Source organism: Triticum urartu, chromosome 7 (assembly GCF_003073215.2).
Source record: "Triticum urartu cultivar G1812 chromosome 7, Tu2.1, whole genome shotgun sequence".
Classification (NCBI taxonomy): domain Eukaryota; kingdom Viridiplantae; phylum Streptophyta; class Magnoliopsida; order Poales; family Poaceae; genus Triticum; species Triticum urartu.
Genome location: NC_053028.1, coordinates 7,887,389 through 7,907,167, shown reverse-complemented (window position 1 = coordinate 7,907,167; position 19,779 = coordinate 7,887,389). Strand labels below are relative to the sequence as shown.

Sequence of the window (19,779 nt, the reverse complement as noted above, 5' to 3'; positions counted from 1 at the left end):
ACACTGAAATACACTTTTTAAAAAAGAGGCAAAAGTTTTTCCCGTTTCATTTAATAAGAAGAATATTGTTCCTGGTTAATTGCCAGAAACCATGTGAAAATCGATACCTCTAGGGCCAAGCCCTCACTCATTGACAATCAAGTGAACGCAACGAGAACGCTAACCACACCAACGCGCAACAAGAAACACGAAAAGTGATAAACTTTGAGAGTATAAGCACATTTTACACCTTGTATACGCATGCAGAAGGTACAAAAGAAAAACAGCATATGGTGGAGCTCATGTTGTAAAATGATAATAATTGAAATGATAGTCTTCTTCAACCTCCGGGGGAGTAGCAAGGAAAGTCTCTGAAACCTCCGCGGATGTTTTTGCTTGACGCCATGTTGAAAGCTATGCATGTATTCCAGGCTATGAACTTTTAGGTACTGACTAGGTTCAAACCTCCGAACATCCCTGTCACTGCAATGTGCATGCCTAAAAGAATGGGTGTGCCCTGCTCAAAGTCTGAGTTTGCTTGGTTCGTTGAATTTCTGCAATGCCTTGGTCTAAAAGAAAGAATGTTGAGTATTGCTGCATGGAATGACTTGGCCTGGAACCAAATAGCAGGTTGGTTTCAAATCACCGTGCATATTGGTGGACACGAACAAGATTTTGATTCATTCCTGGATGTTTGAAGGAAAAATAAATCACTTGTACGTGTAAAATGTTGCCATCTCAAGCTGAGTTCATGAGTATTTTGAGTAGAGTTGAGAAAAAAAGTGTTGATGGACCGCACAAATACTGAATGCAATCCTCTCAATGTAACACTCCCACGCACATGGTGAAAATATCCGCCAGCATGCACATATGAACGATCACAAGTTCAGTTGTAAAAACAGAAAGTGCCATCTCTACACAGACTGTATATTATTATCAGCAAAGCGTCTAAAACTGAAAAAAATATGAGGGCGTGACTACAGGTAAGTCAGACTGCTTTTTGAATTATTAGGGCCAGTCGATTGTTTTGGGACATCGGCTGCAAATCCAACGGCGTGCGGCCCTTCTACTTCTTCCAGCTCATCTCTTTCCCCAGGCAGCCGCACGGACCGCCGGCCGAACCGCTCATCTCTTTTGCACTTTCAAACTGACGATACCAAGAAAATAATGCATGGAAAGTTTACGCTCTGATATTGTAAAAGTGCATGCCCTTTAACATGAATATACTAGTCGACAGATTTTCATAAAAAATTATAATGATTCAGGTGACATATAAACAGAATGCCCAAATGAAGTTTGCTCAGATCGAGCAGCTATTAGACAACACATTGACACATGCCTATTTCTATCATACGTAAAATTCTTTTTTAGCGGTTAATATAGCAGAAAGTAACAAGAGGGCTGGAACTCCAAAAACAGAGTACTCTGCTTCCTTTTCCAAACACAGAGTACTCTGCTTGCTTTTCCAAAACCAGAGTACGCGGTCAGTCAGATGAAATTCAGAAGAAACAGAAGGCAGACGATGATGCACATCTTAACCTTGTAATCAGGTGGATGACATACGTACATACAAACAAACCTCGAATCCTTCTAAAATCAAAACATAAATACAAACAAACCTCCAAGACTAGCCAAAAAGTTGTGCAACAAAGTATAAAGTGAAGACATGTGTGCTTTATTGAAACTACAGGACAGACCACATATATATTTCTGTGTTCCACTAAACTTCAAAAAATAAACAGAAACATAGACTAATGGGCATTATAACTAAGGCCGGCCTATCCAACAAACATGTAGAATTTAGAACAAGTTATCTGGTTCCGCAGAGTATGAGCAATCCTCCATGCCAACATAGTGTTCAAGTGACCTTGGAGTAGGTGGGATTTCGACATCCATGACATTCTCCAGCATGTGAACAACTTGTCCCATCATCGGCCTGTCATCCTCAGCATCTTGAATGCACCAGCATGCAGTTCTGCAAGCTCTGCTCAGCTGCTCTCCATCTGCCTGGCCTTCCAACCTACTGTCCAGCAGACACATAGCATCTCCCTCATTCACCTTGATTGCCGCAAAGATGGGAAAGTATGTGAACTTTCCTTCCTTAATTTTCTCTGAGTTCCTTCGACCAGATATGATTTCAAGAAGCATCATGCCATAGCTGTAAACATCGGTCTTATGTGTGATCGGTAACCCCGATATCCACTCCGGTGCAAGATATCCAATGGTCCCTCGCATTGTTGTCAAAGCCCTGCTGAAATCTCGACCTAGAAGCTTGGCCATGCCGAAGTCCGCAATCTTGGGGCAGAACTCTGCATCAAGAAGTACATTGTCTGGCTTCATGTCACAATGTATAATGCATTCTTTACATTCCTCATGGAGATAAGCCAAGCCTCTTGCAGTTCCAAGTGCAATATGGTACCGGAGATCCCAGGTTAATACGGCCGAACTCTTTAAAAACAGATGAGAACTCAAAGAACCATTCTCCATGTACTCATATACCAGAACCCTTTTCAGCCCTTCCGCACAAAAACCAAATAACCGGACAATATTGATGTGGTGAATTATGCCAATTGTCTGTACTTCTGCTCGGAATTCCTTTTCCCCTTGTCCGATGCTTTTTAGATTTTTGACTGCCACTAGAGAGAAACCTGCCAATTCCCCCTTGTAAACACAGCCGAAACCCCCTTCTCCAAGTTTTTCGGAGAAATTCTTCGTTGCCTTCTTTATTTGCATGTTTGAAAAGATCTTGAGGCCGCTATTGGAACTCATTGATAGTTCCAGGGATGGCTTGTTTCTCCTTCTCTAGAAAAGAACAAGACAAACAAGCATAACGGTTAACACACCCATCACTGTAATTAGAACAACGATTTTAATCTTTGGATATGACTTCTCTTTCTTGGTATACAATATTTCTTGCTTGCATACTGGTTTTTCCTGCCTGGAATCTTGAGCAGACCACAACACAGTCCCACAACCCCATAGTTTAGCAGCAGTGACAGTACCATCAGGATGCAACTGTACATATACATGTGAATTGTTGGACAAAAATCAAGATTCTTCATCTTCATGAATATCCATCCAGCTCGGGAAAGTGTCAGAATAAGTGGTCGCAGTAGGATCGTAGAAGTAATAATCCTGAGTGCGCGGATAATGGCTGTAAGAAGTGGAGACAGTAAACCTTCTTGTTTGGTCTGTACTCCTCTCCAGTTCAGAAGAAAGGAAACAAGAAACATTATAGGTAGCCTCGCCACTAATGATCATATTATTATTATTATATCCTAGCCGTGCTCCAGGTAGCAGTGTACCATATGGTTGATCGAAGCTTTGCCAGAACAACAATGAACTATTCACTTTGTCTCTTATTACCAGTTCTCCATTGTCAAGAAGTACTGCAACTGCAGAAGTATCACTTTGTCTTACTTTAGCACCTGACGACCAGGTAATAACATCAAAGCCAGAGCTCAACTGCGAGGTGAGTTGTAAGTTGCCATATGAGAGGCTAAGAACCCAGGTCTGAGGGTCTAAGGCGACGAGGTAACCCTGCAATTGAGGAGGAGACCAAACTAGAAGAGCACTACAAGTTGATGAGTTGACGCCAGCTGATGTGTTGACGTACCAGATGCCAAATGTAAACTCTGAGCATGGAGGAGATAGGCAGCTGAAACCCAACTCAAAGGCACCATTCCTTGAGAGTAGGGCACGGTTACCATGCAGAGATTGGCCTGGAAGAAGAGTATCCGTCGCATGCACGAATTTACACCTTGAAGACACCACAATGATCATGTAGAGAATTACTGCTGGAAAGGAAGATGTCGAAGGCATGGGCTCGCATGCCTTCTTCATTTGGTCCAACTATTATGAGATCCAACTCTTACGAATAACATGTGGATATTCTGACCCTCCCAATGCACTCAACTACTGACTAAGTAGGGAATGAAACCTTTACTCGAGCCGAAGGGAACTAGCATCCAGAGTCAATAGGGATGTGGACTTGCTTTTAAGGCCATATACAAGACGTGTGGAAGTTTTCTTTGCTCCCAGAACGATGAGTTATTTTCATGAAGCCCCGCTGAAGCTGGTGTTTTTCGAGCCAGGCATCTGCCGCAGAAAAGCAGCAAGTGACAGCAACAGTGAGGATAGGAGCTTCCAGCACATTGGCTCACGGCAGCCGTTGAGTGAAAAGTATACCACTACCGTATCTATACCGAAAAAGTATCTAACAAACTACCCAAGAAGATCAAGGCATGAAAATTCATCCGTTGCCGGATGATATATTTGCTGGAGGAGGGATTAGGATTACTGACCTCGAGCCTTGTGGCCATCGCTAAGGCAAAAAGCTGGTAATACGTTGACCCATTTCGACAAACACCTTGAGGCCACTGATTTTGATTTTTGACAAACATCCGTCTCAAGTTACAAGTCGGAGTGGAAGGTCGTGGAAGGGAGAAGGGAGAAGAAGGTGGAAGTGCTGCAGCGCGAGAAAACAGAGCAGATGCCAATGGATCAGACTGTGCGCTACAAGTCGGAGTGGAAGCCCATCAATGGCAGGCTAAAGCATTTAGCCCAAGGAGTGGCCCGTCATGTCATGTAAGAATGAGCTCTGAATATACTTAAAGTAAGGGCTCAGATTGTGTATTTTTTTTTGTAAAATTTATATTAAGATATTTTAGAATAACTAATAAGGAAGCCCTAAAAAAATTTAATAAGGCATATTAACAAAAATAAATATAAAAAGGTATAACAGATCAGAAATTCGCTTTGGCACATGGGATCGCAGGCTCCTGCCACCGGAAAAAATATTTCGAACTGTAAAAAAATTCCAAACAGAAATTTGGCGCATACTTCTCAACATTATATGTGTGCACATCAAGTTTCGGAGAAAATTGACATTTTCTGTGGCTTGTGTAAAAAGACAAAAAGATGTCTTGTGAAAAGCACTTTTTAACATCAGATTTTCTCTTTTTCAGACGCGACACATAACTTGTTGGTTTTTCGCGAAACGACTATGTGAGCATGTACTATATCGAGTTCTACACAACAAAATTTTTTTTAGAATTTTTTGACATTTCAAAATATGTTCAAAAAACATTTTAAAAACCAGAAGCGCATGCTCAGGTGTGCCAAAATGTAGTCCTTCCATCGACTTCTTCACGTTTTTCTTCCCTAACCCTAACGGGTCAGGACATTTCAACTCTCCCCTCCAGACTTCACTGGCGAGCTCGTGGATCCCCCCCCTCCCCTCTACCTGTCGCTCCGGCAGGCGGTAGCGCAGTGGTGAATCTCGGTGCCTTTACTCTGGTTAGTAGTTTAGGTTAGCGTTTTTTAGTCCTCGCAAGCGCCGCACCTGGGCAGATGGTGACGCTTTTTCTTCGTGTTTGTCTTCGGGGCTCCAATCCTGCTCGAGTTTGTCCGTCTGTACGTAGTCGACGGAGCTCTCTCTCCATGGTACGGTTAGGTTAGGTTTCTGGCCATGTGGGCGAGATTTTGTGTCAGGTGCTTCAGATCTATGTAAGGGGTCACCACCGGCAATGACTACGGCTTCATGACGCTGATCATTAGGGGCAGTTGTGCAAATACTTCCTGGCTGTCTTCAACAAGGTCAAACTGGCTCTGGCAGAGGAGCGGCGATAGTGTCACGTTGGCGACTCATGCTGACGGTAGTAGTGGTCGTCGTTCGGTGGTCTCGAAATCTTGATATAATTTTTATTATGTTTAAAATGCTTTGTACTTAACTTGTATAATAGATATTATCCTTTTTTTAAAGTCCTTCTATGAAATAAAACAATATAATATATATATATAGTCAATGGCGAAGATTTCACAGCTCGTCTTCATCCCGGTGACTAGACCCGGCCCAGCCACTTTGTTCAGCATTATGTTGCGCCTTCAAACACTATGACACCGATCCTCCCACCATCTTCAAGTTCACATTGTTGTAGGGAATTTGAAAATTTGTTACGAAGTTCGCATCCAACACGCCCACTGTTTGACCCAACATGACGCGCCCTGCTAGATAGGTTTTCTAGCTCGACACGATACACCAAATCTCTTTTAAACTTTAACTGTTTGGTTACAACTTACACCTCAGGAACTTCAAATCGTATCGTGCACAAGTTGAGTGTACCGAGCTTCTGCAACAAATTGACTGATGTTGTTATCATGGTATGGCACCAGTAAGTTGGTTGCCGGACAACACCAAACGTGTAAGCTTGGCAAACTTGCTCATGTCCGCCGGTAGCTCGCCGGAGAGCAGGTTGTTTGCCGCCCTAAACACCAGCAGTAGGGAGCCAGAGAACTTGTTGTTCCCCACATCAAGCCACTGGATGTTCTCGGGTATCTTGGTTGGTAAAGCCCCGGTGAAACCATTGTTCTGTATATTCAAGTTGTTCAGCTTTGGTAACGACCATAGCATCGCCGGCAGCTCGCCAGAGAGCTTGTTTTCAAAAAGCCTGACGTCCCTGAGATTGGGAAGCATTGCTATGCTTGCTGGAATGGCGCCGGAGAGCTGGTTGGTGTACATGAATAGTATGATCAGGTTCTTGAGGTTACCAATGTCTTCCGGTACTTCTCCTGTGAGCTGGTTCGACGACACATCAAGCTCTATTATATTGCCCGCCGTGATTTTGCGCGGCAGTTCCCCGGTGAGTCCATTAGCGAACAGGTACACGGACTCAAGCTTTGGGTGTTGAAAGACCCATGCCGGGATCTCGCCAGTGAGATTGTTCCCGGTTATAGCGATTAGCTGGAGATTAGCTAGGTTCGAGTATGCTTTCGGGATCTCACCGGTCATGTTCATGTTAGACATCCAGAGGTAGCTCAGGTTCGTCAGCTTGGCGAACTCTGGGGGCGCAGGCGCCGGTGCGAACGGGTTCCAGGCAAGCGTCAGCTGCTCGAGCCTGGTGAGCTTGCTTATCTCGGCTGCTGGGTACGCTCCGGTGAACTGGTTGGTGTCAAGAAGCAGCGACCTCAGCGCCGGAAGCCCGGCCAGCGCGGCCGGCATGGTGCCACCGAAGTAATTTGCCGACAGGTTGAGGTGCTCCATGGCCGGTGACAGGCGGCTGATGTCATGCGGAAGGACCACGGGGGAAGCCGCCGGTGAGGTTGTTGTAGGAGAGGTCGAGGCGGCTAAGGCTCGGCAGGTCGCACAGAGGCTCGGGTACCTTGCCGGTGATGTTTAGTCCCGGCAAGGATATCCCTGTCACGGCCTCGGCGCATCCACCACCGCAGACCACGCCGGTCCATTTACAGTGGTCGGCGTTGGCGACGGGGTCCCATAATACAAGCTGCCAGGGGTTACCCGGCCCACTCTTGCTTGATAGCTAGGAGGATGGCTTGGTCGACGGAGCTGCATTGGAAGCTCGATGTGCCGGCCAGCAGGAGGAGGACGCCGAGGAGCACAAGGTGGATGGTCGACAATATTAATTTTGTGAGAAGTACCATGGCGCTTTCCTTTCCGTCGATCGACAGTACTGGGGAGTGACCAACGGAGCTGGGCTCATAAATATACTCTTGAGTCAAGCAGGTCGTCGGCTATTGAGGTAGACATATGCTTAATAGTATTTGGAAGGAAGTAGTTATATTCTGTGGCAATTTCTACTACCACAACAAAAGTAACCGATCAACAATATACATGGTTCAAGCTAGCCGAGATATCACATCATCCATTAATGTACGCGCGTTTAAATAGCAAATGTGTAGTACTCTTTATGTTTTTATTTACGAGCCGAGCTCTTGCCGAGTCAAACAGACTCTAGAAGTTAGCGATAAGTGGACAACACCAGCTGACGTTAACTACATTTTATGGACATGTGTTAGTTACATTCTTAAGAAATTGATCTCCACTACTATCAGCTCTCTTAACGTGCACACTGTTCATATCAGCGTTCACATGATTCTAATTCTTAACCTGCATGATGCCATGTCATCCTGCCATTACCAGCTTACAAAACGGACCGGGGACCACTGCATTCCGTCACTCTTCCATCGCGTGGGTACACGGTTTAGGTCTTATTTGGTTCATAGGGTAGAAAAATCGTAGGAATAGCAAAGTCATAGGAAATGAGATGACATTTTCTGAAATCCCATACGTAGGAATAGGAAAAAAGATGCCATTTGATTCACATCATAGGATTTTTTTTATTGAGTTTAGGCTAATGTTTATTTTCCTATGAAATGTAGAGGATAGGAAGAATTTATTCATAAAAATAGGATTTCATTCCTACAAACGAAAGGACTCTAAAGGAAATTTTTCTATAAAAATCCTATCCTATATAATTCTTACAAGATTTCTCTAAATTAAAGGAGAGCTTAATCGGGAGCCCGGGCAATTTTGCAACTGCACCACATACGATTAACTACAACACAGGCGGTACGTGCCCATCTTGCTAGCCTAGCCTGCTAATCGTTGATGTTAGCCCATGCAAAATCAGGCCCGGGCTAGCTTGGTCGTTGGTTCAGGCGCATGTAAAACGCAGCTTTTATTTAAAAGCATGTCCAACAGACGTGCAACCGCACGACGCGTTAATACTTTTTACAGTGCCCAAAATAGCTTTTCTTGAGCGCAGCAGGGCGTTGGATCCAGCAGCCGCTGCAAAATATGGCGTGCGCGAGCAGCTTCAGCAGGCGCGTTAATTTGCAGCGCGCGTGACCAGTCGTCGCTTACAAATATAATTTTACATGTTCATTTTGACAATATGATGATGTTTCAAATATTAAACAAATGTGCAAAATAAATGCATATCATAGTTCAATTGCACGGCATAGGCAAAATCACCCAACCAAGTTCATGACACATAAAAGTTCACACAAACAAATGACACATCAACAATCATGCCACATCATCGTCGTCTTCTTCTTCCTCCGATTCTTCCTTCTCATCAGAAGACGGTTCTTCCTCCTCCACTTCATTGTCACGCGCCGCATCATCATCGGGAGCTTGGATGGTGTTCACAAGATCTCCAACGGCATCATGCGAAGGTATGTGAGGCACACCGGAAGACATGTGTCCACCCATGTCACCCGGAGGTGCTCCCATGCCTCCCATGAGAGATTCAAAACTCATGCTCCCATGCCTCCCATGGTAACTCCGAAGCCACCCATGCCTCCCATGATAACTCCGAAGCCCCCATGCCTCCCATGCAGCCCATCGTAGCTCCAAAGCCACTCACGCCTCCCGTAGGTGGTCCCATGCGTCCCATGGTAGCTCCGAAGCCACCCATGCCTCCCATGCCTCCCATGGTAGCTCCTATGTCTCCCATGGACATGGCTCTTTTTTGGACCAAGACTTCTTCACGGGAAAGATTGACGTACTCCTTTTCCTTGTCATCGAGTGTACATGTTTCCATGAAGAACAAGTACTTCTCCCATTCCAACAATCTACATCGCTCCTCCATGGCCAATTTCTTCTCCTCCAATGTGACCTTCCTCTCCTCGGTCGCCGCATCTTGGATCGTTGCCATCATCCTCACCTCGTTCGCTTCCATTCTTGCCTTCACAATAGCTTCCATAGCATTCTTCAAATCATCATTTCCTCTTTTCTTCTTCTTTTCTTTTGCATCTTTCTTGCCTCCATTTGGTATTTTTGGCTTGGAGAAAGCAATCGAGTTTGGTTTAGGGCTTCTCTTGCCGCCACCACCTGATGCCTCGTCATCATCATCATCATTCAAATCAATAGTTGCCTTGCTTTTCTTGCTCTCCACTTGATCACCACGGGGCTTTCATTTCTCTTCTCCTTGAAATATGTTTTGTGCAATAGTGAACTACAAACAATAGAACAAGTTAGCATTTCGAACAACAACAAAAAAGCATGAACATGGAAGGAACATAAAAAATGGCACTTACCCTATCTCTATCATTAGTGACACTTGGGTTTATCGTGTCAACCGCCTTAAGTGCCGCCGCCTATCTTTGACAATCTTTGTTGATTTTCGACCACCGGGAGCAAAGAGATCTATCTGTGCGGTCAATTCCACTCTTATTTTGTAAATCAAAGTGTTCCTTCATTCGGTCCCAATATGTATCTCTACTTTGGTCCCCTCTAATGTTGGCATCCATAGACACATGCAACCATGTATTGCATAGCAAAATGTCTTCCTTTATGGTGTAGTTGCCCGCTCTTCCTTTCGGTGCATCGAATATACCCTCACCATCCTCGTCCACCTCAAACTCATGATCGCCTCCATGCACTTCATTGGTTTGAGACCAATGAGAATTGTTGGAGCCAACACCCATAGTTGTCATATATGTGTCATCATTGAAACTACAAAGTATGTAGAAGAAAACTAAGCTATCCATACGTATACATTTATGTAAAAACACCAACAAAAAAGGGGGGCAAAATCATACCTTGTGGGCATTTTATCAAACACCTTCTGTGCATCGGCCACCGATGCGACAAATTGCGAGCTCTCCGCTACTTTGGTCGGCGGAGGCGCAGCCGGACGCCCTGCAAGCTTCTTCTTCGGTCGCCGAGAAGAGCCATCCACCTTATTCTTCTTCCCGGACAACTGCCCCGTTGTCACCACCGCCGCATTCGGTCACTTGGAGACAGCGGCCCGTGGCTTCACGGAGGGTGGCGGCGCGACGCCCACCTGCGAGGCCGTCCGTGGCGGCATGAAAAGGCCACGTGTGAGACAGGTGCTTGGAGGAGGGCAGCCGGCGGCGAAGCCGAAGATCAACCCCGCGCTAGGGTTAGCGGCGGCGGCGGAGGCGGCGGCGGAGGGGTAGCGGTTGTAGGGAGGGGTGAGGGGGGTGTCGGTGCGGCCTTCCATCGGTCGAATTTCGCCGACGGCGGCGCGGGGCAGGGCGAAGGCGGGCTGGCCGGAGAGGTTGGCGACTGTTGGTCATGGGTACTCGAATGTCCAGCCGCGGGAAGGCAAAACAAGCATAGGAAGGCAAAACAAGCATAACTTCAAGATTTTCAACACATAGAGAGGAAACTTGATATTATTGCAATTCCTACAAGCATATATTCCTCCCTCATAATATTTTTCCATAGCATCATGAATGAATTCAACAATATAACCAACACATAAAGCATTCTTTTCATGATCTACTTGCATAGAAATTTTACTACTCTCCACATAAGCAAATTCATTCTCATCAATAGTAGTGGGAGCAAACTCAACAAAATAACTATCATGTGAAGCATAATCCAACTGAAAATTAAAATCATGATGACAAGTTTCATGGTTATCTTTATTCTTTATAGCATACATGTCATCACGATAATCATCATAAATAGGAGGTATGCTTTCATCATAATGAATTTTCTCATCAAAACTTGGGGGACTAAACATATCATCTTCATCAAACATAGCATCCCCAAGCTTGTGGCTTTGCACATCATTAGCATCATGGGTATTCAAAGAATTCATACTAACAACATTGCAATCATGCTCATTATTCACATATTTTTATGCCAAGCATTCTATGTAATTCTTCTTCTAGTACTTGAGCACAATTTTCCTTCCCATCATTTTCATGAAAGGCATTAAAAAGATGAAGCATATGAGGCACCCTTAATTCCATTCTTTTGTAGTTCTCTTTTATAGACTAAACTAGTGATAAAACAAGAAACTAAAATATTCGATTGCAAGATCTAAAGATATACCTTCAAGCACTCACCTCCCCGGCAACGGCGCCAGAAATTGCTTGATGTCTACTACACAACCTTATTCTTGTAGACATTGTTGGGCCTCCAAGTGCAGAGGTTTGTAGGACAGTAGCAAATTTCCCTCAAGTGGATGACCTAAGGTTTATCAATCCGTGGAAGGAGTAGGATGAAGATGGTCTCTCTCAAACAACCCTGCAACCAAATAACAAAGAGTCTCTTGTGTCCCCAACACACCCAATACAATGGTAAATTGTATAGGTGCACTAGTTCGGTGAAGAGATGGTGATACAAGTGCAATATGGATGGTAGATATAGGTTTTTGTAATCTGAAAATAAAAAAACAGCAAGGTAGCAAGCGATAAAAGTGAGCGTAAATGGTAAAGACCTAGGGTTCATACTTTCACTAGTGCAAATTCTCTCAACAATAATAACATAATTGGATCATATAACTATCCCTCAACATGCAACAAAGAGTCACTCCAAAGTCACTAATAGTGAAGAACAAACGAAGAGATTATGGTAGGGTACGAAACCACCTCAAAGTTATTCTTTCTGATCGATCTATTCAAGAGTCCGTAGTAAAATAACACGAAGCTATTCTTTCCGTTCGATCTATCATAGAGTTCGTACTAGAATAACACCTTAAGATACAAATCAACCAAAACCCTAATGTCACCTAGATACTCCAATGTCGCCTCAAGTATCCGTGGGTATGATTATATCTCAGATTCATCTATTCAACCAACACAAGGTACTTCAAAGAGTACCCCAAAGTTTCTACCGGAGAGTGAAGACGAAAATGTGTGCCAACCCCTATGCATAAGTTCACAAGGTCACTAAACCCGCAAGTTGATCACCAAAACATACATCAAGTAGATCACGTGAATATCCCATTGTCACCACAGATAAGCACATGCAAGACATACATCAAGTGTTCACCAAAACATACTTAAAGACTCAATCCGATAAGGTAACTTCAAAGGGAAAACTCAATCCATTACAAGAGAGTAGAGGGGGAGAAACATCATAAGATCCAACTATAATAGAAAAGCTCGCGATACATCAAGATCGTGCCATATCAAGAACACGAGAGAGAGAGAGAGAGAGAGAGAGAGAGAGAGAGAGATCAAACACATAGCTACTGGTACATACTCTCAGCCCCGAGGGTAAACTACTCCCTCCTCGTCATGGAGAGCGCCGGGATGATGAAGATGGCCAGCAGTGAGGGATTCCCCCTCTGGCAGGGTGCCAAAACAGGGTCCCGATTGGTGTTTGGTGGCTACAGAGGCTTGCGGTGGCGGAACTCCCGATCTAGGTTATTTTCTGGAGGTTTCTATATTTATAGGAATTTTTGGCGTAGGTCTCACGTCAGGGGGGTCTCCGAGTCGTCCACGAGATAGGGGCCCACACCCAGGGGGTAGGGCACGCCCCCACCCTCGTGGACGGCCTGGGACTCTTCTAGCCCAACTCTTTTACTCTGGGGGCTTCTTTTGGTCCATAAAAAAACATCAAAAATTGGCACGTCAATTGGACTCCGTTTGGTATTCCTTTTCTGCCATACTCAAAAACAAGGAAAAAACAGAAACTGACACTGGGCTCTATGTTAATAGGTTAGTCCCAAAAATCATATAAAATAGCATATAAAACATCCTAGATGGATAATATAATAGCATTGAACAATCAAAAATTATAGATACGTTGGAGACGTATCAGTAAGATATAAGATACCCCTCTTCTACTGAGTGGGTTTAAGAGGTGGTTCAGGAAGAGTCCAATCATCATAATTTTTCAATATGTTATTCAATAATTCTTCAGCTTGCCCAATAGTTCGTTCGCTGAAAACACAACTAGCACAACTATCTAGGAAATCCCTAGAAGCATCAGTTAGTCCATTATAGAAGATATCAAATATTTCATTTTTCTTAAGAGGATGATCAGGCAAAGCCTCCCCCAAGCTTGTGGGAGACTCTCTTCTTCAATTTGCACAAAATTAAATATTTCCTATAAGGCAGCTTGTTTCTTATGAGAAGAAAAATATTTTTCAGAGAAGTAATAAATCATATCCTGGGACTACGCACACAACCAGGAGTAAGAGTATTGTACCAAGCTTTAGCATCACCCTTTAATGAGAACGAAAATAATTTGAGAATATAATAATAACGAGCTCTCATCATGAGTAAAAAGGGTGGCTATGTCCAACTTAGTAAGATGTGCCACAACAGTTTCGGTTTCATAACCATGGAAAGGATCAGATTCGACCAAAGTAATTAACTCTGGGTCGACAGAGAATTCATAATCCTTATCATCAATAAAGATATGTGAAGTAGCAAACTTAGGATCATATTGCATTCTAGCATTCAGAGATTTTTCTTTATACTTGCATAATAACTTCTCTAGATCATCTCTATCTTTGCAAGAAAGAATATCTCTAATCGTCTCCTCATTCATAACATAACCTTCCGGTACCTTAGGCAATTTGTATCTAGGAGGGATAGTTCTAGTAGGTGTTTCATGATTTTTAGTTTCAAGCTCATCATCAGTTTCAACAACATCATAGGGCGTGTTCTGATCTCCTCCAGATTCTCCAAACTTCTCAAATCCAGCTTCTGGGCGTGGCTTCTCACTTCACCTGGCGATTGGAATGCGTTCGGCAGCGGTCGCTTCTCCCAGCGCCATGTTGAGTTGGCAGCCCAGCTGGGGGGCTGCAGGCCTGTTCCTTGCCACTTTGGGCCAGCTGAAAGCAGCCCATTAGCACGTGGGAGAACACGAGGGAGAGGGGTGCGAGGGGTTGGTGCGCCTACTGTACGAGCGAGAAACAGAACAGATCGAATCGTTTTCTTAGGCGGTGGCAGTATCGTCGTAAATAAGCCGAACTCCAGATTCCTCTAAACGCAAAGCTGGGTTTCCCTTGCTTCTTAAAATTGCACTACGGCCCATCTTTGCTTCGTGAAGTTAGCTTCCTGGCGGTAAAGCGTTCGGGGCTGCTCCGAGCTGATAGTTTGTGAAATCTGGAGTGGGAGAGATTCAGAACAGGCCCATATTGTTTTACTCTAGCAATTTGTTCATCAAGAAATTCACCTAGTGGCACATCATCATCAAGCAAGGTACTAGCATCATCATAAGTATCATTCATAGTAGAAGTATCATCATCAATAACTTGCGACATATCATGATTAATAGCATGTGGTGGTGTTGCAAATTTACTTATAACAGAAGGTGAATCAAGTGCGGAGCTAGATGGCAGTTCCTTACCTCCCCTCTTCTTAGAGGGAAAAGTCTTAGTTTTAGCATCCTTCAGATTCTTCATAGTGATAAATTGATAATAATCCTAAGTGACTCAACAAATATAGCTATGCACCCCGGCAACGGCACCAAAAAAAGTCTTGATAACCCACAAGTATAGGGGATCGCAACAGTTTTCGAGGGTAGAGTATTCAACCCAAATTTATATATTCGACACAAGGAGAACCAAAGAATATTTGCAAGTATTAGCAACTGAGTTGTCAATTCAACCACACCTAGAGATTAATTATCTGTAGCAAAGTGATCAGTAGCAAAGTAATATGATAGTTTTGATAGTAGTAGTGGCAGCAATGGTAACGGTAACAGTGATAGCAGTAGTTTTGTAACAAGTGCGATAGTAATGACAACAGTAGTAACTTAGTAGAAACAATATAAGATAAATTCATAGGCATTGGATCGGTAATTTGTTGGATGATATTCATCATGTGACAGTCATAACCTAGGGCGATACGACACTAGCTCCAGTTCATAAATATAATGTAGGCATGTATTCCGTAAATAGTCATACATGCTTATGGAAAGAACTTGCATGGCATCTTTTGTCCTACCCTCCCGTGGCAGCGGGTCTAATTGGAAACTAAGGGGTATTAAGGCCTCCTTTTAATAGAGAACCGGAATAAAGCATTAACACATGGTGAATACATGAACTCCTCAAACTACGGTCATCACCGGGAGTGGTCCCGACTATTGTCACTCCAGGGTTGCCGGATCATAACACGTAGTAGGTGGCTATAACTTGCAAGATCGGATCTAGAACATAGATATAATGGTGATAACATAAATGGTTCAGATCTGAAATCAGGGCACCCGGGCCCAAAGTGACAAGCATTAAGCATGGCAAAGTCATAGCAACATCAATCTCAGAACATAGTGGATACTAAGGATCAAACCTAACAAAACTAACTAGATTAAATGATGAATCTCATCCAACTCCTCATCGACCAGCGAGCCTATGAAGAAATTACTCACTTCCGATGGGGAGCATCATGGAATTGCCGATGGAGAAGGGGTGGTGATGACGAAGATCGAAGATCCCCCTCTCCAGAGCCCCAAACGGACTGCAAATCTGGCCTCCCGATGAAGAACAGGAGGTGACGGCGGCTCCGTCTCATGGAACGCGATAATTCTTGCTCCCTGATTTTTTTTCTGGAAAAATAGGATTTTATAGCGTCGGTTTCAGGATCTGCGGGGCCACCTGGTGGGGACAACCCACCTGGGCGCGCCTGGAGGGGGAGGTGTGCCCTGGTGGGTTGTGCCCACCTCGGTGCCCCCTCTGATGGTTCTTGGCTCCATAAATTCTCTTATTTTGCATAAAAAAATCCTCGCAAAGTTTCATTCCATTTCGAGAACTTTTATTTCTGCATAAAAACAACACCATGATACTTCTGCTGAAAACAACGTAAGTCCGGGGTTAGTTTCATTCAAATCATGCAAATTAGAGTCCAAAACAAGAGGAAAAGTGTTAGGAAAAGTAGATACGTTGGAGACGTATCAGTGTCCGCCTCGGCGTCTGCCTCGACGCCTCCCTCCGACTCAGCGGCACCTGCGGCCTCTCCCGCCGGCTCGACGTCCCCGACGGCTTGCGCCGTTGTCGCTCGGTGGGTCGGCCCCGCCCGCGGACTCGGCTCCCATGGCGCCGCCCTCTGCCGCCGCGGCCTCGACGCCTTCTGGTGCGTCCTCACCGGTGACCGTGGGTCCTCCACCACCTGCGGTTGGTCCGGTTACCCGCGCCCGTGCGGGTGTCTTTCAACCGAGCTCGCGGTATGCTTCGGATGCGTACGTCCACACGGCATCCACCTCTACGTCGTCGCCTTTGCCGTCCTCCGTTTGAGCCGCTCTTCGTGACCCGCTCTGGATGGTTGCGATGCAAGAGGAGTTTGACCCCATACAGCGCAATCGGACGGCAGCTTGTTCCCCGTCCCCGGCACGCCAACATGATTATCGGGAAGTGGGTCTTCAAACACAAGCTCCGTCCCGATGGTACCCTTGACCGCTATAAAGCGCGCTGGGTTGTTCGTGGCTTCCGGCAACGTGCTGGCATCGACTTCACCGACACCTTTGCTCCGGTGGTAAAGCCCGGGACGATCCGCATGGTTCTACACCTTGCGGTCTCTCGTGCCTGGCCGGTGCACCAGATGGACGTCTCCAACGCCTTCCTTCACGGCCATCTCGAGGAGCAGGTCTTCTGTCAGCAGCCCACAGGGTTCGTTGATCCGACACATCCCGACCACGTGTCTGGTTTTGCGGTCCTTGTATGGACTCAAGAAGGCTCCTCGCACCTGGTACCAGTGCATCACGGTGTTTCTTCACCAGCTTGGGTTTCGCTCTACACGCTCTGATGCATCGTTGTTTGTCTACCACCAGGGATCCAACACTACGTACATAGCTGCTACTTTACGTCGACGCCATCATTCTAACGGCATGTACGGCCGACCTCCTCAGTCAGCTCACTGATCATCTTCGCGTTGAGTTTGCCATCAAGGACTTGGGTCTTTTGCACTACTTCCTCGGTGTTGAGGTGGTACGGCGTCCGGATGGCTTCTTACTTCACCAGCGGAAGTACGCTCATGAGCTTCTCGAATGTGCTGGCATGGTTAATTGCAAGCCCGCTGCCACGCTTGTTGACACGAAGGCCAAGCTCTCTGCCACGGATGGTTCTCCTGCTTCGGATGCTGCCTTTTACCAGTCCATCGTTGGGGCTCTTCAGTACCTCACCCTCACTCAACCAAAGCTCCAGTACGCAGTTCAGCAGGTGTGCCTTTATATGCATGCACCTCGGGGCTTTCATTGGGCCGCTGTCAAGCGGATTCTCCGCTATATCTGTGGCACTATGGAACTCGGCATCACGTTGCACGCCTCCATCGGCGCCCCGTCCTCACCGCATACTCCGATGCTGACTGAGCCGGCTGCCCTAACACCCGTCGCCCACTTCGGGCTATTGTGTTTTTCTTGGACCATCACTTATCTCGTGGTCGTCCAAGCGGCAGCCTATGGTCTCCCAATCTAGCGCCGAGCCTGAGTATCGCGTTGTGGCCAATGTCGTCGCTGAGTGCTCCTGGCTTCATTAGCTGCTCCAGGAGCTTTCATGTCCTATCGACAGGGCAACGGTGGTCTACTACGACAATGTCTCGGCTGTCTACCTCTCCGCCAATCTGGTTCATCATCGTCGTACCAAGCATATTGAGTTAGATATTCATTTTGTTCGGGACCAGGTGGCTCTTGGCCTTATTCGTGCTCTACACGTTCCTACTTCCCAACAATTTGCAGATATCATGACCAAGGGCTTGACTACGACGTCATTCGAGGAGTTCCGGTCTAGTCACCTCCTAGTTCCTTGTATAGTCAAGGTCATGCTCCATCATGGTACATCATATATATGTGCGATTGCATCATATCAATATATCATGCAATTCCATCATCATACATTGGGGACTGGGGCCTAGGGGTGACTGGGTTGCTGGGCTCATAAATACGCCGAGGACTGCACTCACCATGGGCGGTGTCCTGTGCGACTGTGGGGTGGGGACTGGGGAGTGATGAGTGGAGCTCGCCTAGTCAAGCAGGTCATTGGCTAAATGAGGTAGACATGTGCTTAATATCTTGCCTGTCCCCCATTTTGAAAGACTCTCCCCATTTTTACGGTGAGGAGTCCCCCGTGTCGCTCCCGCAAGCGGCCCGGGCGGAACCCTAGATCGCCGCCGCCGCTCCCTTCCTTCGCATTCCTTCTCCCTCGCCGCCGCCAGGGGACGCCGCCAGGCAAAGCCCGCGCGTGCGCCGGCGGCGAGGGGGCTCCCTCCCTCCTCGCGAGGCTCTTGGGCAGCGTGGGACGGCCGGCCCTCGCGGCGGCGCTCGGCTCGGCGGCAGGTCGTGTCGCCGGTGGATCTGCGGGGCTCCCCTTTGGTGGCGCTGCGACGATGGCGGCGGCGTGGTCTGCGCGGGGCGGCGAGGCACGGGCTCTTCCTCCTCCCGATCTGATGGTGCCGGAGTGGCGCCGGCGCTCGGGCGTGGGGCGGGGTCGGCGAGGGTGGTCGGCGCGTGACGTCTCCCTCCCTGATCTGATGGCTCCACGGTGGCGCCAGCGCTCGGGCGGCGGTTGGCTTCGGCAAGCGGTGGCGGGCGCTGGGATCTCGGCGGTGCTCCGGTGTGTGCAGGCGGCAGCGGTCCCTGTGCGCGGTCGGCAGCTCCGTCTCTGACCCGGACGGCGCGGGGGATGGCGGCGGCCCGGCGTGGCCGGCGATCTGGATGCGGTGGTGCCGGTGGCTCGCTGATCTGCCGGTACTCCAGGATCTGCCTGGTGGTGCTGGTGGTGACGGCGGCCCGTGCACGAGAGTTGGATTCCCTCGAACTGATCTGGGTGAAAACTTGCCTTCGGCTTCTGCTAAGGCCGGCGGTGGCGGCGCTATCTGCGTCGTTCCCTTCTTGAAGGCATCGCCGTGGAGAAGTTCAAGGCCACTCTCTGCTACCTCCGGGGGAAACCCTAGATCGGATGATCGGATGACGGCGGCGCTCTGGTGTCGTTCCTCCCTTGGGGGCGTCATTTTTGGAGGTACACGCGTGATCGAGGGACTAGTGGACGGATTCTTTGGTGCTCGGTGCTTCATCCTACACACTGATGGCGATGGATCTTGACGGCATGGCGCAGTGCAGATTCGGAGTTCGCTGTTGGAGGATGGACTCGCGCAGGAGGACGACGCTGTCGGGCGTCGTGGTGGCGTCGATGGCAGAAAGACCTGGTACGGTACATACAACAGTACAACTCTAAAGATGGATTTGTGGCAGGTGGCTGCGGCGGCCTCATACCCGGCAGGCGTCCTGGTTGAGGAGTGCGCCGGATTGGTAGGTGCCCCATACCCGGCAGGCGTCCTGGTTGGGACCTCGGGTCT

General features: G+C 46.9%; 1 protein-coding gene and 1 pseudogene across 1 annotated transcript; both read right to left on the bottom strand.

Annotated features, from left to right (window-relative positions):
* Window positions 1–1,712: 1,712 nt before the first annotated feature.
* On the bottom strand, window positions 1,713–2,833 carry LOC125523632 (G-type lectin S-receptor-like serine/threonine-protein kinase At2g19130). Its single transcript, XM_048688677.1, has one exon. The coding sequence runs from the start codon at window positions 2,746–2,748 to the stop codon at window positions 1,780–1,782; it is 969 nt and encodes a 322-aa protein (XP_048544634.1). The 5' UTR covers window positions 2,749–2,833; the 3' UTR covers window positions 1,713–1,779.
* A 3,080-nt stretch (window positions 2,834–5,913) lies between these two features.
* LOC125525575 lies at window positions 5,914–7,432 on the bottom strand (annotated as a pseudogene).
* Window positions 7,433–19,779: the final 12,347 nt, after the last annotated feature.